At 42.3% G+C, this 12,262-nt stretch overlaps 1 protein-coding gene across 9 annotated transcripts in view; it reads right to left on the reverse strand.

Annotated features, from left to right (window-relative positions):
- The window catches only part of ZMYM4 (zinc finger MYM-type containing 4), a 3,261,850-nt gene that overhangs the window by 1,679,760 nt on the left and 1,569,828 nt on the right, over positions 1-12,262 (reverse strand). For all 9 annotated transcript variants that reach the window (XM_044059341.1, XM_044059348.1, XM_044059366.1 and 6 more), the window contains one exon: positions 10,346-10,558. In XM_044059341.1, the coding sequence (XP_043915276.1) occupies positions 10,346-10,558 (213 nt within the window). The remainder of the gene's footprint in view (positions 1-10,345; positions 10,559-12,262) is intronic.

A 12,262-nucleotide genomic window follows, 5' to 3' on the forward strand; every position in this document is an offset into this window, starting at 1 on the left:
ACACACACACACATATATATATATATATATATATATATACATACATATATACATGTACATACATATGTAGAGAGAGAGAGAGAGAGATACACACACATACACACACACACATATTATAGACATATAAAAACACACAGGGCCAGATTCAATAAAGTGTACACGACAGGTATTTAACACTATTCTTATCACAATTTTTGTGCTTTCTAGTCACTCAGAAAGATTACACTAAGTGTACATGTAGTCTACACTCCGTGGTAACCTTTATTAATCCCTTTCAATATTTAAAGTTGCAAGAATATCAATAGGAAAATTAAAATTAGGAGGAAGAAGGTGCGAGTTATGTCTGTTAATTCAGAACAGTGTACACTTAGTGTAGGGATTATTAAATTCTGGGGACAGACAAGCTGCAGTTCAGAAATCATGTTTTGTATCATACACAATGTGACTGGTATCTTAGCATGGTAAATAAGAGGGTTACACAGATATAGCAATGACCTTTTGGTGGAAAAGGGTTGAGGACAAGTAGGATGGCGGGAGGAAACTCATACTGTAGCATTTATTCCATTATTTCAATATCTAATATTTGATCATGCTGGACTTCAGAGTGTGAGAACAATGGAGGATCCAAGGACAAAGATGCAGTAGCAGTTAAGTAATGCACCTTAGCAGAAGCACAAGAAAGAGCATGGCCAGAACCTCTGTCAAGTACTGTAGGACCACAGTTTCTTTGCATTCCATAGTAGAAATCAATTTACAAGAGCACCACAGAGAAAATATTTTCTATTTAGGGAAATAAGACTTTTTAAGTGCTAGGTTTTCTGGCTTTCAGTAGGACGCCTTGGATCAACTTATCCACACCCCCACCAGGGGCAGCAATATCCTAGACCTGGTCATTACCAACATGGGGAACCGGTGTCCCACACCAGAGGTCAATTCCTTGTTGGTCAGATCCGACCACAAGCTAATCACCCTAGACATCCACATCCCACCCCCACCCCCCATTAGGGAAACCACCGTAAAAAATTTCTCCAAAGCTAACTTCACACTTCTTAAGACAGAAGTGGCAAACTTCCTGACACCCATGCTGACAGACAATAGAGGTACGACTGCTGAATCCTATACAAATGTACTTTATAAGCACTTACACGAGTGCATGGATTGTGCAATCCCTAACAGAACCAAGATGCTATCCTCCAAAAAAAAGGAAGCCAATCTGGTGGTCCCCTGCCATAAACAAACTCTACAACAGAAGAAAGAAACTGTTGCAAAAAAGAGTAAAATCCCATGACTGGGGGAACTCCCTGGTCAGCCTCAGTAAGAAGCTGAGATCCCTCATAAAATCTTCCAAAGCTAGTTACGAAAAAAAAAATTGCCACTGATTCTAAAGACAACCACAACGCATTCTATAGCTATGTCAAGAATCTCAATGGCAACACACAGATCTGCTTTGAGTTACAGCACAATGGCACTAAATATACAGAACCAACTGATATTGCCAACATCCTGGCAGATAGGTTCAGTGCTAACTTTACCCCTCTCTCACCCCCTAAAGGGTCCATCTCTATACTGGAAGAATGCAAAGTTCCTGTAATCACGGCTGCACAGGTAAAAAACACTCTCTCCAAAGCCAAGAGCACAGCATCTATGGGACCTGACAACATCCCAGGCTGCGTTCCACATGAACTACAGAACGAACTGGCACCCCACCTAAGTACCATGTTCAATCATAGCCTCACCTCAGGCTTAGTGCCCACTGAATGGTGCACAGCAACGGTTATCCCACTCCACAAAGGGGGAGCCAGCACAGACCCTGGGAACTACCGCACCTTTACCCTGACGTGCCTGGTCTGCAAGGCTATGGAACGTATCATCATGGAACGTACAAACCATGACATTGGTAATCTCCAAACTCTGGACCCTACCCAGTTCGGGTTTGTAAAAGGCAGATCATGTCTCCTAAACCTGACAGACTTCTTTGAAGCCGTCACCAAAGCTGTAGAGACGAGGGTAAGGTGGTTCACACAGCCTATCTAGATCTCGCCAAGGCTTTCGACACTATCCCCCACTCTGGAATTATAAACTAGGTATAAATCTCTATGCCACAAGATGGGTTGCCAACTGGCTCACTGACAGAACCCACACTGTGAAAGTAGCAGACTCTACATCCAACTTCAGACCAATGACAAGTGGAGTACCACAGAGTTCAGTCCTGGGTCCTCTCCTGTTTGGTATCCACTTCTCTGAAGTACAGGCTAACACAGAAGGTCTTTGGCTAAAAAAGTTCGCAGATGACTGCAAACTAGGAGACATAATGAAAACTACTAACTATGTGGACATCCTACAAAAGGGCCTCACTGAGACAGATGCCTGGTGTGAAAGCCATGGCCTCAAGCTCAATGTCAAAAAGTGCATTGTCATCCCTTTTGGTAAAAACTCTGTACCCTTGAAATACCACATAGGCAGTAGTCTACTTAACACCAAAAGTGCGATAAGAGACCTTGGGACACAGGTGGACAGTAGCCTCTCTTTTGATAAATCACATTGCCACAGTAGTCAGGAAATCCTTCTACATGGCACACCTCATAACGAAAGGTTTATCATCCAAGAAAAAAGAAGTCATTGTTCCCCTCTACTCATCACTCATTAGACCCATTATAGAGTACAACGCCCCTTTTTGTATGTACCTCACAAGACATCTACAACAACTGGAAAGGCTGCAGAAATACCTCACAAAGAGGATTACCGGCCTCAGATGCCCTACACAGACCATCTCAAAAAACTCCAGCTCTTCTCCATCGCATACCGCCTACTCAGAGGCGATCTCTGCCTAACATACAAAACTATGTCAAACCCAGAGCTGTTGGACATGCTCCACTTAAAGAAATCCCAATCCCTCTGACCTAAACCTTGTCACCACAATAAACAGAACATGCTGGAGGGATAGATTCCTGTCCCAGAGACTTCCCATACTCTGGAATAAACTACCTATCTATATCAAACAAAGCTCCTCATTAGCACTCTTCAAGAAAAATCTTGATGACTGGATGGGAGATAGAAAATTCACCCTGGGGAATCACTTCTGTGGCTCTGCTCGACAGGGGCACAGGAAAATAATTTTCTTGGGTGGCGAAAGCCAGGGTACCATTTGGCTAGACTCATATAGGCCCTAGAGGAGCCAAAAGCCTAGTACCTACCTATGAACCTATGCTAATCACCTCCTTTGAAAACTGGTCCTTTAAAAAGTATCAGACTGAGAGGATCCATGATGCTCGCTGTCCAAGTCAACAGGTCTGGGTGTACTAGGACTCCTTCACCCTGAACAAATAAAGTGTAATGTTTCAATAGCAGAAAATTACCCTGCATTATCATCTGCACAATCTAGGGGAACCACAGTTGCCAGTCTCAAAAAGGGGTCACCAGCTAATTCTGGCAATGTCTGTTATGACATTCTGAAGTAACTCCAGTAACACGCGTAAGGGAAAGAAGCCATGCAGTAGGCTTGTGTGTCATGGGATCTCAAAGGCAGTCATACATTCTTTCCTGCAAGAAACACAAGAGCAAAATATCTCTATCTGGTTGTTAGTGGCTAATGTGAAGTGGCCCATTAATGGATGACCACCCCACTTCTCCACATAAGGATTAAAAAAACTTTGAGGTCTAGGTTCTACCTGTGCCTCACCTATCTGAATTTAACCCTCTCATTTAGTCTGCAGTCAAGGGAACTGGGAAGGAGAGAGTCCTAAATCCCATTCATTCCTGTCCAGGAATCCTTCCATAAGCTATTCTGATCAAGAGGGAAGTTGTGTGGCAGGAAGCAATTCAGCTTTGCTGTTCCCAGGTGGCAGCATATCCTCTCCTGATGATAACCACCCTTCCCTGTGGCAGCTATTCAAAATTCCACTGCAGCTGCCTTGCAAGGGATTCCCTTGGGCTTCCAATGAGACTTTGACATGGCAGTTAGAGACTAGCACACTCAAACCTTCTGCTCTTGCTTGCTGTCACCCATATGACGAGCTAGGGTGAACTCCCTCCCTACCAGATGGCAATTAAGCAGCAGTCACTCACTCCCATCATTAGCTGTCAGCTCCTACAGGCACTCAAGCCAATATTTTGAATACTAAGGTTACCTGTAAAGTAGTCAGCCCTTTATTCCTCTACAACATAACAGCACACCAGCCTCCTGGATCATCAGGTGTTCCAAGTGTGTGCTCCATAAAGCCTAATATAAGGCATCCATGGCAAGGTTTGTTTCCCTTGCAGAGCCACCAGGAATTTTGCCTTGATTTATCTCCTTCTGTGCCCAATACCTGTACACGTCCCTCAGGGTAGATATGAAAGGAAGCATCTGATGCAAGACTTGACTTTGTTGTTGCCCGAAATTCCTGAGGAACCAGTGGATTCTCCGCACACACAGTCTATGCAGGGGACCACTCAAATCAATGATGACGTGTTCCAGGGCTCGGAAGATCTTTCCAGCAGACCTCAAGATTTTCTATGTCAGATCCACACTGAAATGTTTCCATTAAAGGGTCCCCTCCTTAGGGAGGTAAACGTGCTCCCTTATCTCATGACCAAGTGTGTCCCCCCCCATAAAGCTTTCAAATTCTCTGGGACCAAGCTTGGGTTCAGGAGGTTTAAAGAAAGAATCAGAGACTGAATAATTAATGCATGGCAAGCATCAGAGATTTCTGTAGCCCTCCCACTGATAGAGACTGGGATCAAGACCCACATCCTCAGGAATGCTAACACAATGGAGAGACATTTGGTGAACAATGAAGTTGCTCAAGGCAGCTCAAAAGGAAGGGAAATAAATTAGAAGTGTCCCTCACCAACTCTAAATCTTAAGTACTGCCTCTGTTTATTTATTTTTGGGAACAGAAATAAGGAAGCAGGCCTTTCTCAGGTATGGAGTGTCCAAGAAAGCCCCTGGGATCAGCAGTGGCAAATATTTATCTAAGGCCACATCCAGACACTGTCCCTTCACATCATCTTGCAAATGCTGCACTCAGAGCTAGGCATGACTTTGTAATATGGTCATAATAGCTACTGCTTTACTGCAGGTAACTACTGCATCATACCTATTTAACAGCAAGCTTATCCACTCTGATTGCAGCTAATGTTAAGCTGCACACACTTTCTTTTAAGGATTTATCATACACTGCAGAGACTATCTTTTCTCTGCTTAAAAATTTTGCCAATGACATTTGGCAATTTACAGTTTGAACCATTAAATTAGGAGAGGTATACACCTTCTTTCCAAAGTGGTTCAGGACCCTGTTCTCCTTATCATTCTGGAGCATATTCATCAGCCCTAGTGCCAGTTTCGATTCCCCTCACAGCTTCTAATGAGCCAAGCAAATGCTGAATCTGATATTGGCTATCATACTGTCTATACAGTCACAGCTGTTCTCGGGGGGGGGGGGGGGCGGTTATGGTCTTTGGATCATCCAGCTCTACAGTGTTGTTCAGGATGCCATCTTCTGGACTAATTCTCTTTGATCAGGGAGGTCTCTCCTCATCTTCCCTATGAGGCAACGGCCAAGGCTTAGAAGGATAATTCCTATTATACCTAGGTGCAGGAGACCGGAAGAATCTTCTCACAGTTTTTATTTTGTTTTCTTTTTCTGTTCTATTTCTTGAAAACTTTCTTGGCAGGAGGCCTAAAAAGGAATTATTTATCCAGTGGGTCCTCCAGGAGTTTGGCCTTTACTCGATAAGAAAGTGGATGGGTCCTTAGTCAGGCACATCTGCGAATAAAAAAAAAAACACAGTAGCAGCTGCTCTGCATGATGTAACCACATTTTTGAGAATATCTGGATATTTAGAGTGCTGTTCTAGCTGTCTCCTGTACATCCCTTTGTAAAGCCTTGTCTGCAATGCCGTCTGCCTTAGTAAAGATTTGTTTTTGTAAGGACTCTTAGTATTTTAACATCTGAAATTGGCATTTGAGGGTCCTTGGAGAAGACAGCAGATGTATATGTATTTTTCCAAACCTGTCTAGCAATCTGCTTTCCCTGCCATTAGATAACGGATGTCTAGCAGTAACCTTAGGGGCACCCTTAATGGCTTCAGTTGTTACTAAATAGGGATTAGACTATGGGTTCTTGTAGAGGTGCTTATGAGCGTCAAGCACTTTCTAAAAATAATCTGGTTTCATTAGGATAAATGGCAGAGAATCTGAGTGCAGACATTATCCAGTACCACATGGATTGGAGGAATAGCCAATAGTCTGGGAGATGGCAGACTTAAAAGTTATTTGTAAATGGTATGACAAAATGTCTTGCTCTCCCAATGAAAGGTCTCCATCTTATGCAAGGTATCCCCAAAGGATAAATCTTCTGGGGGAGAAGCAGAAGAGACAGTATCATCTGAGTCAGTCAGGGTTGGCTTGGGGGAGGAGGTGTTCGGATTAAGATAATTCTTCGTCATCCTTAGATTCTGAAGAATCAGATCCCTCCTGAAAAGAAACATCCCTCCTTTTACTGGGAGAAGCTTTAGGAGTAGTATGTTGTGCCTGGCTGGTCTCCCTAGATTTCATAAAGGCTATGAATTCCTGAGAAACTTTAAGGCAGTCCTGCATTTCAAACTGGGTTACAGTGGCGGACAACTGGGATGTAAGCTGAAGTAAGCTGACTGGTCTCTTCCTTTTTTTAATTTCTCCAAATCTTTGGGGTTTAAATACCATGGTGGGAATGGACATGGCAAGACAGAATAGCAGCGGTGACAGAGTCACCTTCGAATATTTCCCTTGGATTTTTATCCCAGGAATTTTTCCTTTATTATGGCTCCATTCCGAAAGACAAGCGTGAATGGGCGTGCCTTCGTTGAAGTTTTGGCGTCGAGCTGGCAACTCGGCACCATGAAAATCTACTGCCAATCATTAGCAGACCGGAGTTCCACTGTGGTGACCCCTAACTGGGAAAAGCCGAAAGACAACAATAACAACAACAACATTATTATGGCTTAATTGCAAAATGGTCTGCCACTGTTTCATAGTCACTGTGATGTAATCAATCAGTGTAGGTTGTGCCTTATACATTTTTAAGCACTCTTTTATCCATGAATGTGGGATACTGTCAAATGCTTTTTTGTAGTCAATCCATGCCATACTTAGATTTTTCCCATTTTTACAGTTCTCCACTATGACTTTATTTAGCAACAAATGATCCTTTGTTCTGTATGACTTTCTTTGATTGCACCTTTGTTCTACTGCTATAATTGTGTTTTCTTCTAAATGACTATAAACTCTGTCGGCATCAATTACAGTGTATAGTTTACATGTCGTCAGAAGGCACGTTATTAAAGGTTCATAGGTAGGTACTAGGCTATCGGCCCGAGGGCCTATGTAAGCCTAGCCAATAAGGTTCCCTGGCTTACGAACATTTTGTAAATAAAAGTAGAAAGGAGTGTTTACTTGTAGGAACAGGAGGAGAGTGAAAGAATGGGGTCTTACTATTAAATAAAAAAGTACAAGACTGAAAAACAAATGAAGGACAGGCTAGGAAGATTTACAGTGCTGACAGGATGTTGTCAGGGTATGAGAATTACACTGACTGCACTACATATATTAAGAACAGCCTGGACATTTACTATGTGAACAAGGAGGGCAAGCTAGAAGGGCTTTAATGCCCGTGCTTGAGTAATTTTTAGGGTAGCTTGCAGGTTCTCTCAAGTAGGAGCATTGTTTTTTCTGTTGTTACCCAGGTTGCTGTCTGTTTGGGGAGTGCATATAAAAAGTTCTCACTCAAGGCTAAATCTTCGTGCAAAGATGTTAATACTTTTATAGCCAGATGTTAGGTACTGCATCTGGGCCTGGGGTTTTCCAATTAAAAGCTTTTCTTAACTTGGTTTTAGTCTCTCTGGCTGTTCCTTCATCCCATTACATATTCTGTACATATGAACTTCTTATTCTTACTTTTCTTCTCTTTGGTTTAGGCATCCCTTTAGACAGGAAGGATTTGCTAAGTGACTGGGAGACCACGGCCACAATCCGGAATACCAGAGTATATTCCTGCAAACCAACCATGGATGATTAACTATCTCCCTTGGTAACCAATGCTCAGATGTCAGAAGCTGAAGCCTGCTGAAAGACTTCAGACCCAACCAACAGTGGCATCAAAAAAGCAAAACCGACTGGCCTGCTGCCATGTTGGCCTCCTGAGGTGTCAAGTCAGAGGGCTTTTGACTGGTAGTCATCAGACCTATGGGCTGCAAAGCACCTCACTAAAGTTGTCGGTTGACTTGGACAAAGACATGGAATGATTGGAGTGGTCCATGAAATCCTTTTCCTTAGACTTTTTTCTCTCTGCATTTCACTGACAAAGTAGCAGTCAAACCTGGGAAAAGAGAAGTGAAAGGGATTGTGTCAGATGCGTTTCAATGACAAAATAGCAGACAAACCTGAGAAAGGAGAAGTGGAAGGGACTGTGTCAGACGAATGCAAGGACTCCATCCCTGTGCTTAAGGGTCTGTCTAAGGATTGTGCTAGATTTCTGGTTAACAACTAGAAATGTCATGCTGAGGCCCCAAACAAAACAGACAAAAGGAATGGAAGTCTTTATTCAGGATTTGTTTCCCATACTTCAAACAGTTATTACGTTTTTTTGAGTATAAGTAAGTACATAGTGGAGCATCAGACTTCATGACTAGAAACAAATGAAGACGGTGTCGACAGATGCACCTCCTATAACCTGAAGTCCATACATCAGGCTTCAGATGCCATCAGCTAGGGATGATTAAAAGACACTGGAAATCAGGCCAGTCCTGGGATTTTGCATGGCAAGAAAACCCAAGAACCAGTACTGCAACACTTAACTACGAAGAATATCAGAAAATCTTTCCTTCAAGAGCTGAATCTTAGAATTCAGACTTCAAGGACTACTACTTCCTTTTTTTTGGAGGGGGGGGTGATCCTGAAAGAGGTCTGTAGTGCTGATAAGTTTATTCTCTGCAAGATTAAGACATAACCCCCCCCCCCCCAACCTTTCATGGGCAAAGGTCAGCTGTAGAGTCTGTTTGCAGTCTGACTCCTGGGCCTCATTTACTGGGCCTACCCTGCCAAAAGATGACAATCTCTCATCAGAGCTGGCTCTACTGTACTTGCTCAACAGGCACTTTGTACAAACACTGCAGGAACTCCTAAGGTTTCACACATCTCAGGCAGTATGACCAATTTTGGAACAGTCTAGTCTACATCTTTACAACTTCCTCTGAGGCTGGAAAACAGCAGCAAAAAATCCAACTGTTTTTCTCCAAAGGGGGAGAATGTAAAAGTAGCAGAAAAAAAATCCCATGATCTACCATCAAAGTTGTTCTGCAAAAGCAGGGGCTCTGTATACCCACAGTATGGGATCTGTGGCTCATATGCCAAAACCTCACTTGATCCAATGCCACGGGGACTCTGCAAGAAGAATGTCAAGGTCTCTACGGCAGATATGTCTTGCTTGCCTTTATTAACCTAATCTGGAATCTTCTTGAAACACTCAATTTGCCTGAGTTTTTTTGTGTGTAGGCCACTGGTGGAAGGTTCTTCATGGGTACAGTTTCTCTCTCAAACTTCGTCGGATCAAGTTATACTCTCATATTTCCTAGCCTTACTAAGTAAAGTCTTTTAAAGCAGTATGCAGCACTGTGCACAAAGGTAACACTTCATTCTCCTTTTCTAAATAAAAGAGAGACAGTGAGTAGAAATAATCTGTCAGAATTTATGTTCCACACACAAACTTATTAGATGGCTCACCTAAGGATGTCAACGAACTTGGATCTTTTATGACTTCCAATCCAAAAACTAAACTTTTTCAAGCCAAAACAGACAATCAATTAACCAGTACTACAATCAAGATAGATGCCAAAGATTGTTCAGACTGGACAACTATTCTACAGAATTTCTCTGGAAGGGACTGACAGACTAGTGACTGCTTCTTGTGGCAAAAAAGACATGAATAATGGTGCAAAGTGCTCCTATTTTTACTCCATGCACTGGACTATTGTCAAAGGAAGAAAAATTACTCAAACGATGAAAGAAGACTCAAAGAATGTGTGGTTGTCCACCTTTAGCTATTTCTCATGGATAATGAATTATACTGCTGCAGTGATCCTTTTAAAGAACACTGTCGGCTCTGACTTAAAAATAAATAAATAAATTAAAAAAAAAAAACATTAAAGCTACAGCTTCCATTTATGGTAAGCCATCTTTACTGAAACTGGTCAATAATGAAGTGGTAAGAAAAAACTTATGGTTAACTACAGCCTTAAAATGACAAACTGTAAGCATAATGATAATACTGCCTATTCAGCAAAAGACAAAAAATAAGTGTGAGACCACTTACACCAAATAAAAACAAACCTGCTTATAGGCAGTAACACAGGCTGAACTGCAGAACTTCTTAGACTGCCCCTCTATTTGAAGTAAATGACATTGGCCTGACCCACTGTAACAGTAACCTCCACAATTCTCACAGCAGTTCATGGTCAGATTATTTGCAGAGCGAAACTTGGAGAAGCAGGCATCACTGCAAAGTTTGTGGACAACATTCTGGTAGTTCACTTCATGCCGAATCTGAAACAGAACACACAGCAAACAATTACTACCATTATGTATAAAACAGCCACAAGTTCACTAAAGCAGATGTTCTTCTGACATGTTTTGTTGCAATAAGTGTTATGCCAAGAGTGACAAAATTTTAAAAAGATGACAAATTTCTCCAACAGTCCATCACTAGTGGTAGGGCAAACTGCTGAACATAAGCTTTAAAACAATGCCTGTCTGCTATAGTGCACTTAAGCGGCTCATCTTACAGCAACTTCTCTAAAAATTCTCCAAACAGAATAACTGCCATGACTTGCAGTATCTTACCCTTCACAGCAGGGACAAAAAACTCAAAAGAAGAACATAAATCAGAAGATGAATATCTATATATCTATAATATACATATATATATATATATATATATATATATATATATATATATATATATATATATTCCCGGGGTGAATTTTCCATTTCCCATCCACTCATCAAGATTTCTCTTGAAGAGGGCCAGTGAGGTGCTCTGCTTGACATGTATGGGAAGTCTATTCCATAGCATGGGCAGTCTCTAGGTTATGAACCTGTCCCCCCCGGCATGTTCTGTTGACTGTGGTAATGAAGTTGAGGTCTCTGGAGCGTGTGGTGTGGAGGGATTGGGATTTCTTTAGATGTAGCACTTCTAACACAGCTGGGTCAGACATGGCTTTGTAAGTCAAGAAGAGAACGCCTCTAAGTATGCGATATGAAAGAGAGAACAGTTGGAGTTTTTTGCGTCTGCCCATATAGGACAAGTGTTTAAGGCCTAGGATCCTCTTTGTGAGGTACTTTTGTGGCCTCTGCAGGTGTCTAGTGAGGTACATGGCAAATGGGGCACTGTACTTGATGATTGGCCTAATGAGGAAAGAGTAGATGGAGATAATGATCACTTTCTTCCTGGATGCAAAACCCTTAGTAATGAGAAGTGCCACACAGAAGGACTTTCTGACCACAGTAGCAACGTGTTGGACAAAAGAGAGGTTGCTGTCAACCTGTGTTCCCAGATCTCTTATAACGCCTTCTGTATTCAGTGGACTACCATCAATGTGGTAATTAAAGGGAACCGGGTTTTTCCCAAAGGGGATGAAGACACATTTTTTGGTATTGAGCTTAAGGCCATGGTTTTGACACCAGTCATTGATCTCATTGAGGCCTTTCTGTAAGATGTCAACATCACTTGGGGAGTTAATAACAGCTCCTAACTTGCAATCATCTGTGAACTTTGTTAGCCAGAGTGCCTTCGTGTTGGCCTAGACTTCAGAGAAGTAGATAACAAACAGGAGAGGACTCCGAACCGAATCCTGTGGGACTCCACTCGTGATTGTTCGGCAGTCTGACTTGGAGTCACCTACTTTCACACTGTGGGTTCTATCTGTGAGCCAGTTTGCAACCCACCTAGTGATATAGGGGTTGATGCCTAGCTTAGTAAGTTTTTCTGTGATTCCTGACTGGGAAATGGTATCACAGGCTTTGGCCAGATCAAGGTAGGCTATATGAACCACCTTGCTTTCATCCACAGCTCTGGTGACTGACTCAAAAAAGTCGACCAAGTTGAGCAGACATGATCTACCGTTCACAAAACCAAACTGTGTAGGATCCAGTGTTTGGAGATTCCATAAATCCTTGTTTATTAGGTCCATGATGATGCATTCCATAGCTCTGCATATCAAACTCGTCATGCTAATGGGGCGATAGTTC

The sequence above is a fragment of the Protopterus annectens genome, chromosome 1.part2, assembly GCF_019279795.1.
Source record: "Protopterus annectens isolate FY-2018-M chromosome 1.part2, PAN1.0, whole genome shotgun sequence".
NCBI lineage: Eukaryota > Metazoa > Chordata > Ceratodontiformes > Protopteridae > Protopterus > Protopterus annectens.